The sequence below is a fragment of the Electrona antarctica genome (genome assembly GCF_951216825.1).
Source record: "Electrona antarctica genome assembly, chromosome: 11".
NCBI lineage: Eukaryota > Metazoa > Chordata > Actinopteri > Myctophiformes > Myctophidae > Electrona > Electrona antarctica.
The window spans coordinates 47,603,956-47,618,482 of NC_136792.1; the positions used below are offsets into that span (position 1 = coordinate 47,603,956).

Genomic DNA, 14,527 nt, shown 5'->3' on the forward strand with positions numbered 1-14,527 from the left:
GCAGCATTGACACTTTTACTTAACTAAAACATTTGAGTACTTTTTCCACCATGTGAATGTGGCCGACATCACCCCAGCCTTAGCCTCGATACCCAGGCTTTCATTTGACCCCCAGCCTCAACTGCACTGGTGTGGAAACGGATTCCACACCCCCGTCAGCCACAGCCGTCGCCTCAGATGAGCAGATCCTTTGCTAAAAGGGGGGACAGCATGAATAAGTCAGCCATCACACAGCATCAGAATCCACTCCAGTTTCCATGCTGGAATAGGATTAGGCACAGCGGCACAGGTGTCGACTGCCTCTCGTCCTGGCAAATAGATGGCGTGGCGCTTTGCTGTGCACAGCTTAAAGAGGTGGATGTCATAAGCCATGGCCGGTTTAAATGTATTATAAATGTATATGATTTACAGTAGCATTAAAGCCTGCAGCTGTGGCGCAAGACGTCGCTCCACAGCTAGAAGGTCCTGGGTTTGATTCCCGCTGGGGACGCTGGGGGGGGGGGGGGGGGGGGTTCTCCTCCACGTCATCAGTGCCCATAGATACCCTAGGTCAGGGGTTCTCAACGTTTTTGCCCGGGGACCCCCGAAAATGCTTTGGCAACGTCTCGGGACACCCGCCCCGCCCCCCAATATAAATTGACTGCTACAATAACCTTAATAATAGAGAATACACCATAAATAAATACTGACACCAGATATAATCATTAGGGAAGGTAAAATGGTAAATGGTGCATTTATATAGCGCCTTTATCCAAGGCGCTTTACATAGATTGTGCATTACATTCACCCATTCACACACACATTCATACACCGATTGCGGCGGAAGCCATGCAAGGTACCAACCAGCACATCGGGAGCAATTTGGGGTTCAGTGTCTTGCCCAAGGACACTTCGACATGTAGCCAGGAGGAGCCGGGATTCGAACCGCCGACCCATGGATCATTGGACGACCTGCTCTACCTCTTGAGCCACAGTCGCAAGGTGTATGCATGTACTATGTGTACTATATGTAAACTTTTCATTTCTATGTTCCAGCCATTCAGTAGCATAAAAAGATTTTTGAAATTTATTTGGGGACCCCCCAAAATAATTTGGCAACCCCCCCGATCGGGTCGCGACCCACGGGTTGAGAACCCCTGCCCTAGGTGGAGTTGGCAAAAGGGCCTTTCTGTGTGGAGTTTGCATGTTCTCCCCATATCCCCTACAGTAGGTACCCTCACAAAAACATGCAGTGATCCTGGTCTCTATACTGCCTCCCCTTGACCAGCCGGGGCGACCGATGGAGGGGAAAGAACTGGTTGGAAATGTAATAACGTGTTCCTTCCACGCGCTATACGTCCAACGGGGGAAACTCCCCCCTGTCAGGTGAAAAGAAACGGCTTGGACTCCTCATGCATTGAAGGAAGCATGAGGTCAGTCCGTTGCTCTCCCCAGGTTGGCAGAGGATTACATTAGATAATTGACACTGGATGAAAAACAAATGGGTTGCAAAAATCATGGGATAAATTTTAAAGTAAAACAAGCCTGTAGCTGCTGCAAACATTCACCTTCTCTCTAGAGGACTTTGCAAATGTGAATAACATAAATTCAAACCTCAAAACAACCGACAAAGAGACTTGACTTACAGTACACTTCAAACGTGCCCGGCAGCACAGATGCCCAATGTAACACACCGTCTGCATGATGATGGGCAGAATGCTCTGACAGCACACAGAGCATGTAGCCAATAATAATAATAACTAGAAACAAAACAGGGCAAGCTACAGTGCAACAATCTGTCCCTGTGGTGTGTGTGTGTGTGTGTGTGTGTGTGTGTGTGTGCGTGCGTGCGTGCGTGCGTGCGTGCGTGCGTCCGTGCGTGTCCACCCTAGGACTTGTGACTGTCACTGATCACTGTTCTGCTGCACTGCCCCACCTCCCCTATTCCAATCCTGAGTAGGCCAGTCAGGCGGTCGCAGATCTACAAGCTCATAGCGCGTCACTGAGTGGCGCGCTACGAGCTTGTAGGTCTGCTATTTTTGAAAAATCGAAGAACGACTGACATAGAAACATAGCTTTTTCAGAAAACTGTCAGGATTTAGAAGACATTTATAGAATCGTTCCCAGGTCAAAATGGGTTAATCCAGAGCGCCTTACAGTAAGCAAGAACAACACATGGTCATACATCAAATACATAGAAATAGTCACCATATATGTGATATGTACCATGTATATGAACAAGGACCCCACATGGGAGGGGATTTTTTTTTTTTTAAACCCAATAAAAATAAATAGTCACCAAGGATCATGAGCAAGCTAAGAGCCTAACATCCGTCTAACAGTAGACAGAATTGAAAGAAAGTATTAAATCAAAAACCTTGGAACATGTAAATAAAACTTACATTTCCGTTTGCCTTTTAGGCTTCCTAAAACTAATTGCACAGAGAAGATATGACAAACATAATAAACGACAGGTAGTTCCACTCAAATTATTGCAATTATGTCCAATAATTGCGATTAGGCAGTTATGTAATAATTGTGACAGGGCCCGGCTACTCCTGAGAGCTCCGAATAGTAGGGAGTAATACCGTCTGGAACGTTACGCGGCGGATAAAAGCATGACATTTGGTACACATGTCCCTTGGGTCATCCTAAGACATCCTAGAAGGGGTGCCCAAAGAAATCTTAAACAGGAAGTGAGTTATTGACAAAATTCAAAATGGCCACCTAAACTGTTGACAGTTGACTCAAAAGACACAAAGAATCTCCAAAAACCATAATATTTGGTACACATGTCCCTTGGGTCATCCTAAGACATCCTAGAAGGGGTGCCCAAAAAAATCTTAAACAGGAAGTGAGTTATTGACAAAATAGAAAATGGCCACCTAAACTGTTGACAGTTGACTCAAAAGACAACAAAAGAATCTCCAAAAACCATAATATTTGATACACATGTCCCTTTGGTCATCCTAAGACATCCTAGAAGGGGTGCCCAAAGAAATCTGAAACAGGAAGTAAGTTATTGACAAAATTGAAAATGGCCGCCTAGAGTGTTGTCGATTGACTCAAAAGACACCAAGAATCTCCAAAAATCATAATATTTGGTACACATGTCCATTGGGTCATCCTAATACATCCTAGAAGGAGTGCCCAAAGAAATCTGAAACAGGAAGTAAGTTATTGACAAAATTGAAAATGGCCGCCTAGATTGTTGGCGATTGACTCAAAAGACACCAAGAATCTCCAAAAACCATAATATTTGGTACACGTGTCCCTTGGGTCATCCTAAAACATCCTAGAAGAGGTACCACAAATAATCTGATACAGGAAGTGAGTTATTGACTAAATTGAAAATGGCCACCTACAATGTTGTCGATTTACTCAAAAGACAACTAAATAATCTCATAAAAGCATGAAATTTGGCACACATGTCCCTTGGGTTATCCTAAAACATCCTAGAAGGGGTGCCCAAAATAGTGGGCTATTGTGAGTTATTTACTGAATTGAAAATGGCCACCTAAAGCATGTGATACAAAAGAAAACTGATGGTTCTGTATGGCAAGACAACTGACATTGAAAATGTTAATGATCTAAGGAAGGACCTGTTTGCTCAAAAATGTCTCTCAATGGAAAACATTCCTCCCACACAAGCTGCACTGCTACAACATTCAGATTGAGCAGTTTACCAATCTGGCTTTTGGTCTGAAATATGGACGGATTAAAGTTGCTGATTTGTGGACACTTTTATTCACACTCTTGCCAGAGGCTGCGTCTTTGTTCGAGAAAGACGGTGCCAGGATGCTGGGTTACCTTGCACAGCATTATGTCAATGTGCTGGTAGTTGCGAAATGGCACACAGTTGCTAGAAGAAAATAAATAAGAAGATAGAGTCCAACATAAGCAACAAGATGAGGGCAAAATAACAATATGCAGAGTGACATAAGATGCTGAGTAGAGTTAGATGAATATAAAGATTCAAAGAGTAAAGTAAAGAAAAGGAAATAAATATGCTGATGTAGTGTAAATTTAAACATAATACGCCAGGTTATACATTCTGCAGTTGTCAACAGTTTAAACATCCATTTAGAATTTCTTATTATTTCTTCAACATGTATCACCTTTAGAAATAATAGGTAATTTTGGTAATAGGTAATTTTGGATTTTTCCTTTCCTTTCCTTTAAAAAAAGCCTTTAATGGGCACCCCTTCTAAGATGATGAGATACACCCTAAATAGTGCATGTACAAGATGTGTTGCTTGTATGGAGAGAGTAAAATAACAATATTCAGAGTAAGATAAAGATGCTGAGTAAAATAGATAAAGATATGCAGTTAGATGAATAAAGAAGATTCAAAGAGTAAAGTAAAGAAAAATAAATAAATATGATGATGTAGTGTAAATGTACCAGGTTATACAGACTGCAGTTGTCAACAGTTTAAACAGCCATTTAGAATTTCTTCAACATGGCCCCTTCCTAAAAGGTTTAATAAACAATTGCAAACAAACAAATAATCCCTTTTAGGAACGAGCACTATACGCTTTTATGATGTCTCTGCTTTAGGCGGTTATTTTGAATTTAGCAAAAAACTCACTTTTCATCTGTCAACAGTGTAGGGTAAGCGGACATTTTAAATTTAGTCAATAACTCACTTTCTGTTTCGGATTCCTTTGGGCACCCCTTCTAGGATGTCTTAGGATGACACAAGGGACATGTGTGTCTCTTGTATGCTTTTTGGAGATTCTTTAGTAGTCTTTGAGACAATCGATAATACTGTAGGCAGCCATTTTCAATTTTGTCAATAACTCACTTCCTGTTTCGGATTCCTTTGGGCACCCCTTCTAGGATGTCTTTGGATGATGCAAGGGACATATGTGCTGAATTGTATGCTTCTATGAGATTCTATAGGCTTTTTGAGCCAATCACCAATAACACTGTAGGCGGCCATTTTCAATTTTGTCAATAATTCACTTCCTGTTCATGATTGTTTTTGGCACCCCTTCTAGGATGTCTTGGGGTGACCCAAGGGACATGTGTGCCAAATTGTATGCTTTTTGGAGATTACTTTGGTGTCTTTTGAGTCAACTGTCAACAGTTTAGGTGGCCATTTTGAATCTTTTACATAACTCACTTCCTGTTAAAGATTTTTTTGGGCACCCCTTCTAGGATGATTTAGGATGACCCAAGGGACATCTGTACCAAATTTCATGCTTGTATCGAGTGTATCGATTGTCATGCTTGTATCGATTGTATCGCGTAACGATTTGGCCATTTTTTGACGATAGGAGTTGTGCAATTTACAATTTAGGCATTTAGCAGACTCTCTTAATCCAGAGCGACTTACATTAAGCAATAACAAAAGCATGGCATACATCACATATATAAAAAGTAGTTATCATGAATCATGCGTAGACTAAGAACGTAACAGTGGAGTATCTATGTAAACTATACATACTATACTATATAATATATTATACTGTGTACTATAAAGTGCTATGACTACATAAAGTGCAATTCTAGAGCTGTCTACGTAACAAGCTATAAGTCTGTTTAAAATACTATCTAAGTCTACATAATGTGCTATCTAAGGGGCTAGGCTAGGGCAAGTGCTACGGGCCATGGTGGAGTCTGAAGAGGTGGGTTTTCAGACTACGGCGGAAGATTGGGAGTGAGGCTGCAGTTCTGACTGTGATGGGAAGTGCATTCCATAGTTTTGGAGCCAGAAGGGAGAAGAGTTTGGGACGTGTGGAGCATTGTCCCGGCGTTTTTAGTGAAGGTACCTCCAGTTTCCCTGCGTTGGCTGATCTGAGTGCGCGGGAGGGTTTGTAGGGTACGATCATACTTGTGAGATATGGGGGGGCCATGCCTTTGGTTGCTTTGAATGCCAGCATCAGAGTTTTGTATTCTGTGCGGGCAGCGACCGGGAGCCAATGGAGGGAGCGGAGAAGGGGGGTGACGTGTGAGAATTTTGGCTGGTTGAAGACCAAGCGGGCTGCGGCATTTTGGATCAGTTGGAGGGGCTTAAGTGCACATGCCGGTAGGCCCCAATAAGCCCCAATAGAGGGCTTATCTCTGGTCATATGAAGATTTTTACAATATATTATCTATTGGTAATCATTCATATGGTCTTTTAAAAGTTTTTAAAAACAATTATATATTTTTGGCATTGACAATATATCACTCAGAAAGGGATTAATGTGGAAGGTCATCTCATTCCGAGTGGTTTTTAAGTAAATTTTTGGCATTTAAAGTTGTTTAAAACATATTTATAGACATTTGTCAGGGGTTCTTTTTGCCAGATCTTTTAATATTAGTCTAATAACTATAAATGTGAAGGTTATACTTGGCACAATCAGTACAAATTTCAGAATTATATCACCTTTAGGTATAATAGGTCATTTCTGGCGGCCATTTTGGATTTTCCCCTAAAAAAAGCCTTTAATGTGTTTAAAAATGTGGGCACCCCTTCTGAGATGGTGAGATACACCCTAAAGAGTGCGTGTACCAAATGTGGTGCTTTTATCCACCGCGTAACGATTTTAGCCATTTCATGACGGTATTACCCCCTACTAGAAAACAGCCTGTCTGGACTGACAGAATCAGGGCATCAGGGAATGCTGATGTAGTACTGGGGTGGACACAACATCCAGTATATAGATAAACGTTTTATGAAAGAGAATAATACAAATGTATATTAAACCCACAGAACTTTTAAAATGAGGACCCCCAAAATGACACTCATTAGCCCACGGACGCCCATTTGAAATATATGCCAAGGACCCCCATAAGAGAAGATTTTACGGCTCTAGCAGTGAATTTCAACCATTTTCATTTCAAGGGCCCCCGGTTTGACCTGAATTAGGCTACGATCCCCTATTTAATGGCATTTCTATCTCTGGGACCCCAATGTATATTGTAAAATTACTGTTAATTTAACTCTGAGAGTGTACAAATTGAACCAAATGGACCCGTCCCATAAGGGTCCATTTGGTTCCTTACTATCATTTAGCTGGGGACCCCCTGGAACTCCGTGGGGTCCTTGGGGGACCCACGGACCCCACTTTTGGAACCACTGCAGTACAGTACTTTGGTACCTAAAACAATTCTTAGAAGCAGCCACTAGGCCTGACTCACACCTTTCGATCTAGCATACAACATTGATGCATGCTAGATGTAAGCAAGATGTAAGTGTCATGGCCGCCCCAATGCATTTCCAATGGAAGTCACATGGTTTGATACATTTTGGACTACAAGCTGTTGTATGGCTTTCGGCTGTGTTTCGACGGCCCCCCTCCCCCTCATACAACACAAATGTTGTGTCAAACCATGTGACTCCCATTGGAAATGCATTGGGGCAAAATGTATCACACCCTTTGTATACAGCAAGCATGATCAATCTGTTGCGACCGTGTGAGTCGCCCCTTAGGGTTGTAGGGTCAATGTTGCTCAGTGGTGTAAAAAGTACTCAAATGTTTTCCTTAAGTAAAAGTATCAATACTGCAATGTAGAAATACAAGTACAAGTACAAGTCCGGAAATACAATTTTACTTGAGTAAAAGTACCAAAAATAGAAAGTATACTCTTTATGCAGAATGTTTCTTTTCAAGTTTTCAAAAGCTATAAAAATCTTTCGAAAATAGCGGATATACAAGCTCACAGTGAGCTTGTAGATCGGCTATTTTCAAATGGACGAAATGTGGCTGAAGTGGTTAATGTATGTTTTGTAATAATAATCTAGTAACTAGTAACTACAGTTTCCAAATAAATGTAGTGGAGCTAAAGTAGAAGTAGAGTAGAAGTAAAAGTAGCCTACAGAACAGAATGTATGAACGACATGTCCACACATGCTCCATATGCTGTTAATTATTGTGTAAGGATCATTTAACATTTTTACATGTCCACACAACATGCTCCATATCATGTAGGCTACTTTAATTATAGTGCAGTGATAATTTTACCATGGAAACTACATTTAATCTCACATGATTAGTATTTTGTTTGCGGCATCATTGTGATATCTTAATAATAATAATAATAATAATGGATTTTATTTATAATGCACTTTACATTCCTTAGAATCTCAAAGTGCTACAGTAGGCATAATATATGAAACAATAGGTAAAAGCAGAAAAAAAAGAACATTACATGATTAAAAGCAGGAAACAAAAAAACAACAGTTAATGAACACGAGGTCAGGGAATAAAATCAGTGGGTTTGGGGGAAGGCCTTATTAAAAAGGTAGGTCTTTAATCCTCTCTTGAAGCAGTCGATTGACTGTGGCACTCTCAAGTGTGGGGGGAGAGCATTCCACAGTTCAGGGGCAACTGTGCAGAAGGCCCTGTCACCCATGGTGCGCAGGTTGGCCGTGACGGGGTTGAGGCAGTATGTGTTTGATGAGCGGAGGGTGTGGGTCGAGGGTTTCAGGGAGACTAATTCTTTGAGGTAGAGGGGGGCGTTTCCGTGGACGCATTGGTGGGTGAGCCGGGATATTTTGTATTGTGTTCGGAACGCGACGGGGAGCCAGTGAAGTGAGCGGAGGATGGGTGTGATGTGTTCTCGTTTGCGCACTCTCATCAGGATATCTTGATTGTTGTACACTTGTGATTCATAACTTAGGCCTGGCAAACTGTTCTTTCTGTGAATGAATTCACTCAAGCGCATATTAAATGATTATTATTATTTTTGTATATATTTTGTATTATATTTTCACTGGACCATTCTCACACATTAGGAATAGGTTGACCAAAGGAGAAGTTCCCAATTTAATATATATTTTTTTAGGAAAATTTCAAAAATAATATGCACGTTTTTCACCAATGTTGCCCCCCCCCCCCCATGCATGAGAGCCCCCCCATGATTTTTTTTTCTTTTTTTTGTGAAAAGCCATGATGAAATATTAAAGAAGAGTACCTCAAGTTGCCATGTATTGCTGTACTTCAATATATTTTGACAGAACACAATCGCGGATTTGTCCACAATGGCTAATAAATTAGGCCTATTGCTTTCAATTCAATAAACAGTTGTGCTGGTCAAGTTTGTTTTTGGGGGGTTTTAACACTTTACAGATCAGCATGTTAAAACCTTTGACGTTTGTTAAAATGTTATGTCATTATTGTTATTATTCTCAAGTACCCCCTGTAGTACTCTGTGTACCCCTGGGGTTACCCCCAATTGAGGAACAATGGGTCCTAAATCAGGGAGGGGGCTTGGGCATGTCCTAGGATGCGGGACTCATGGGGCATGTCCTAGGATGGGACTAGGGCATGTTCTAGGAGGGAGGGGGCTGCTTGGGCATGTCCTAGGATGGGACTAGGGCATGTCCTAGGATGGGACTAGGGCATGTCCTAGGATGGGACTATAGGGCATGTCCTAGGATGGGACTATAGGGCATGTCCTAGGTAGGAGGTGGGTCTAGGAGGGGTATATAAGGGTCAGACTACTCAGATGTGAGACACACAGTGCTGACAACTTCTCCTGGGATCACGTCCATCAGAAGTATAGCTTCACTCGGCGGGACATTGTTTTGAGGTTTCGTTAATTTGAACCTACACACACAGACTAAACATACAGATTTCAAAATACGAGAACGGGATCATCAGAGAGGAACACAAAATGGAGATGGAGATGCAGAACGAAAGCGTTTACGAGTACTACGACTACGAGGAGAACCAGACGTCGTCCAGCGCGCTGTGTGACTACTCAGAGTGGGGACCTTCGTACTCCGTCGTCCCGTTGCTCTACGTGCTCATCTTCGCCCTGGGCCTGTCCGGAAACGGACTGGTCATCTTCACCGTGTGGAGAGCGCGGCGGGGCAATAAGCGGCGCACCGCCGACGTCTACATCGGCCACCTGGCTGCGGCCGACCTGACCTTCGTGCTCGCCCTGCCTCTGTGGGCGGTGTACACGGCCACGGGCTACCACTGGCCCTTCGGCGTGGCCCTGTGCAAGGTCAGCAGCTACGTGGTCCACCTGAACATGTACGCCAGCGTCTATACTGCCTCACCTGCATGAGCTACGACCGCTACCTGGCCATCGTACGCTCCTCCTCAAGGTGATTATTGGAGTTTTGACTTTAATCTTGATTTGGGTTTTTGACTTGTTTATTTTTCAATTTCAATAATATAGATTTGATTAGGTTCGATATAGTTTTGATCAGTTTTAAACGTGGGGTTTCTAGTTATTTTATGAATGAAATAAAGAAGAAAGATTAAAACAAATTTTCTCCATGATTAGTTCTTTTTGAAAGTTTTGTAAACAAACAATACAGTTTCAGGTATCTTTTAAATATTATTTCAGTTTTTATAAAATGTGTATTAGTTCAAATTCAGTTATTTTCATTTAGCTATACTTTTACTTAACTATAACAACCCTCTGTGTGTCCTCTTATGTCCAGCTCACAGCTTCGTACCCGGGGCCACATGAGGGCGTCCCTGACAGTGACGTGGCTCCTGTCTGCTCTACTGGCTGCGCCCACTCTAATCTTCCGCACCACCAAACACGAGGAGACGAGCAACCGGACCTCCTGCGTCATGGACTTCAGCCTGGTGGTGACGGATAAGAACAAAGAGAGCCTGCTGGTGGCCGGCCTTAGCCTCTGCTCCTCAATCCTGGGGTTTCTCATACCTTTCCTGGCCATGATGGTGTGCTACTGGTTCATCGGCCGCACCGTCACGCGCCACTTCGACGGCCGGCTGCGCGAGGAAGAGCAGCGCAAGCGGAGACTGCTGAGGACCATCGCCACGCTGGTGGTGGTGTTCGCCGCCTGCTGGACTCCCTTCCACGTGCTGAAGAGTGCCGACGCTCTCTCCTACCTGAACCTGGCCCCGGACTCCTGTGCCTTCCTACGCTTCCTCCTCCTGGCTCACCCCTACGCCACCTGTCTGGCCTACGTCAACAGCTGCCTCAACCCCTTCCTGTATGCCTTCTTTGACGCGCGCTTTCGCTCCCAGTGCCTGGGCCTGCTCAACCTGAAGAAGGCTCTGCATGCCAGCCCTGCCATCCTGCTGTCCTGCCAAAAGACCCAGGTTCAGAGCCTGGACACAAAGTGGATCAGCTGAGCACGATGGAAATGCCTTTGGTCAGTTGTCAGGACTATAAACGGAGCTAAAGTGGCATGTCACACAGCATGTGACTGAAAGGGGTAAATTGAGGATTGTGGTGTGTTGGTTCAGACACTCGCCTCACGGGCTTCTGGTGGAAGGAATTCATGTTTGAGGCAAACTACTTAAAACTCCTTAAAATTAGGGAACAATCTGCAGTATGCCTACGGTGCAGACACAGTGGGAATGTGTGTCAAATGGACCAATATGTTACTGTTGCTTATTGCAGAGATTATGCACAGTGTAGATGAGCTTGGACCTCTGGTGCCTCTTCTAGCTCTGGTGAAGAACTGTATTAGTATGCCTGTGCTGCATGCTGCATGCACTTGTTTTCATGTGTAAGCACTTGATTGTTTTAATTCCAGTCTTATGGGATATATACTTATTGGTGTTTGTGTGAATTGTTTTGCCAGTCAGCAAGAGGAGACCGGGATTATTGTTGTAATGAGCGAACTTGATGTGTAAATATGTGAATACACATTGTGAATGTACAGTACATTATGGATTTCAAATGTATGATTTGTAATAAAAAAGGTGGATTAACAAACAATGAGACTTGTCCGTCTGTTGCTTGTGTAGCCCCCAGCCAAGACCCCGCCCACAACAGCCCTGTAGCCCCTCCCCCCAGCCAAGACCCAGCCTGCAACACCCTGCCAATCGGGCTCAGCCCAATTGGCACGGTAGGTTGCGCGTTGGTCTGGCGAGTGGGAGCCCCGGGTTCAATCCCCACTTTCGCGCAATGCTACACTTGCTTGTTAAAAGGTGCTGTAAGTGATGCTATTTTATTAATAGCTCTAAATTCACATGACCACTCAGATAAGAATCACATTTCAGTGCATTTCAAGTATTGTGGTCAAGGAGGTGCACGCACATCCCGGGTTAATTCAACGGGTGCTCGAACAAAAAAGAACAGAAAGGAAGAATAAGCCTCACACCGTTTGGAAGCCCCCCAAAAAACGTTATTTACCAAGACGGGGTAAAAACACACAACGTTTGGGCCTCTGTGGCTTTCGTCAGCTACCCACCCTTCGGGTGTTTAAGTCATGCCTCAAGTCTCATTTGTATATCCATTCCAATCACAGCATGAGTTGGAAGAAAAACGTGCAGTTGGGAACGTCTCCTTTGGTCCACCCAATCCTAAGACCAGTGGTTCCCAAACTTTTTCATGTCAAGTACCCCAAAATTGACGCTAATTAGCCTGCGGACCCCCATTTGAAAATACATGCCAGGGACCCCCCATAAGAGAAGATTCTTACAGCTCTAGCAGTGATTCTCAACCTGTTTAATTTCAAGGACCCCCAGTTTGACATGCATTAGTCTACGGACCCCCATTTAATGGCATTTCTATCTCTGGGACCCCCAATTTATATTGTAAAACCACTGTTAATTTAACTCTGAGAGTGTACAAATGTAACCAAATGGACCCGTTCTCTGAGTTACAGACCCATAAGGGTCCATTTGGTTCCTAACTATCTCTAATTGAGCAAGGCACCCCCTGGAACTCCCTCAAGTACCCCTAGGGGTCCCCGGGCCCCACTCATGCCTAAGACATGTGAGAATGGTCCAGTGAAGAAAAAAATACAAAAATAAAAAAGTCCATTGTGGGTGTATGGGATATGTTCTCTATCACACTATCACTAAACACGTGAGAAATTCACCCCAACACCTGCCTGTAGAAAAAAAAATCACACCCGTGTGAACTGAGTGGTGTAAGGTCTTATATAGACTGATCAGCTGTGGTCCGACGTAATGTCTGACGTAATGACATCATACCCGTGTGAACTGGGTGACCATAGCAACCATGCTAATTTTTTGGTACGAACAGACAGACAGATAGACAGACAGACACGTAAACTAACAAAGCCAGTCGTAGGAGTGGTTTACACCACTCAAAAACAGGGATGTGGGCAGGGAAACAAACCTACCTTCTATGATGTCACTGAGCATCATGAAGGTACTGAAAGACCCGCCCACCTCAGACATCACAACATTATGATGTCACTGAGCATCATGAAGGTACTGAAAGACCCTCCCACCTCAGACATCACAACATTATGATGTCACTGAGCATCATGAAGGTACTGAAAGACCCGCCCACCTCAGACATCACAACATTATGATGTCACTGAGCATCATGAAGGTACTGAAAGACCCGCCCACCTCAGACATCACAAAATGATGATGTCACTGAGCATCATAAAGGTACTGAAAGACCCGCCCACCTCAGACATCAGCAACATTATGATGTCACTGAGCATCATGAAGGCACTGAAAGACCCGCCCACCTCAGACATCAGCAACATTATGATGTCACTGAGCATCATGAAGGCACTGAAAGACCCGCCCACCTCAGACATCAGCAACATTATGATGTCACTGAGCATCATGAAGGCACTGAAAGACCCGCCCACCTCAGACATCAGCAACATTATGATGTCACTGAGCATCATGAAGGCACTGAAAGACCCGCCCACCTCAGACATCAGCAACATTATGATGTCACTGAGCATCATGAAGGCACTGAAAGACCCGCCCACCTCAGACATCAGCAACATTATGATGTCACTGAGCATCATGAAGGCACTGAAAGACCCGCGCCCACCTAGCAGACATCAGCAAAAATGATGAAAATTGCTAAAATATAATGTCTGGGTGAAAATCACCTGTGTTTAGTGTTCTAAGGTTAAGAGCGTCTGCTAAATGCCTAAATTGTAAATTGTATAGGAATAAAGGTACACAGAGAGACAGATACAGAAATCATAAAAGGCTTAGGCATAAAGGCATAAAGGGGACACAGACAGATGGTGCATGGAACGGGTACTCTCTGACACGGGTACAACGGTATTGCATATAGGCATGGGGCATGAATCTCCAACTTCCATCGTTACCGACTCTGCTCTACAGCCAGGTCTATTGGTCAATAATTAGCCCAAAGTATCAAGTTTCTCAGTGTCTCATGTCAACTTTATTGTCAAGGACAACACAAGAGACGGTCACGGCCACACAGCCAACTCAAGGTACGGCCACTGAGCCGACTTGGGGACCCAACACAAGGACAACACAAGAGATGGTCACGGCCACACAGCCAACTCAAGGTACGGCCACGGAGCCGACTTGGGGACCCAACGCAGCTCCTCCAAGGAAAACAAACAAATGAACGGAGCTGAACGTGAATCCCCCCCACCGCCCACCCCTTTTTTCCCTCACTGTATATGTTTCTTTTCCCTTTTTACCTCCTTTATGATGAATTCCTGTTCTGTCCTCTGTCTATATAGAAGTGTCTATTTGTACGTCTCTAAATGTTTTTGATGAATTGAACATTGTGGACCCTATTGGAAACAAGTGTAATGCTTAATTGGGTCGTCCACTCACAGTTAACAGCCTTTGTATTGAGTTTGGTCTTGAAATGTACTGTAATTCTGCAAACTGTTAATACATTTTTCAATCAATCA

At 43.6% G+C, this 14,527-nt stretch overlaps 1 protein-coding gene and 1 pseudogene across 2 annotated transcripts in view; one reads left to right on the forward strand and one right to left on the reverse strand.

The window, feature by feature from the left end:
* Nucleotides 1-372, reverse strand: part of LOC306932941 (S-adenosyl-L-methionine-dependent tRNA 4-demethylwyosine synthase TYW1-like) — a gene marked incomplete at both ends in the record, with an annotated part of 43,377 nt that extends 43,005 nt beyond the window's left edge. Inside the window, one exon of the mRNA XM_079514914.1 lies at nt 280-372. Coding sequence (XP_079371040.1) covers nt 280-372 — 93 coding nt within the window. The remainder of the gene's footprint in view (nt 1-279) is intronic.
* Nucleotides 373-9,588: 9,216 nt separating this feature from the next.
* LOC306932942 (apelin receptor B-like) lies at nt 9,589-11,033 on the forward strand (annotated as a pseudogene). The gene is made up of 2 exons: nt 9,589-10,027; nt 10,370-11,033. The product of its transcript is annotated as an apelin receptor B-like (transcript).
* Nucleotides 11,034-14,527: the final 3,494 nt, after the last annotated feature.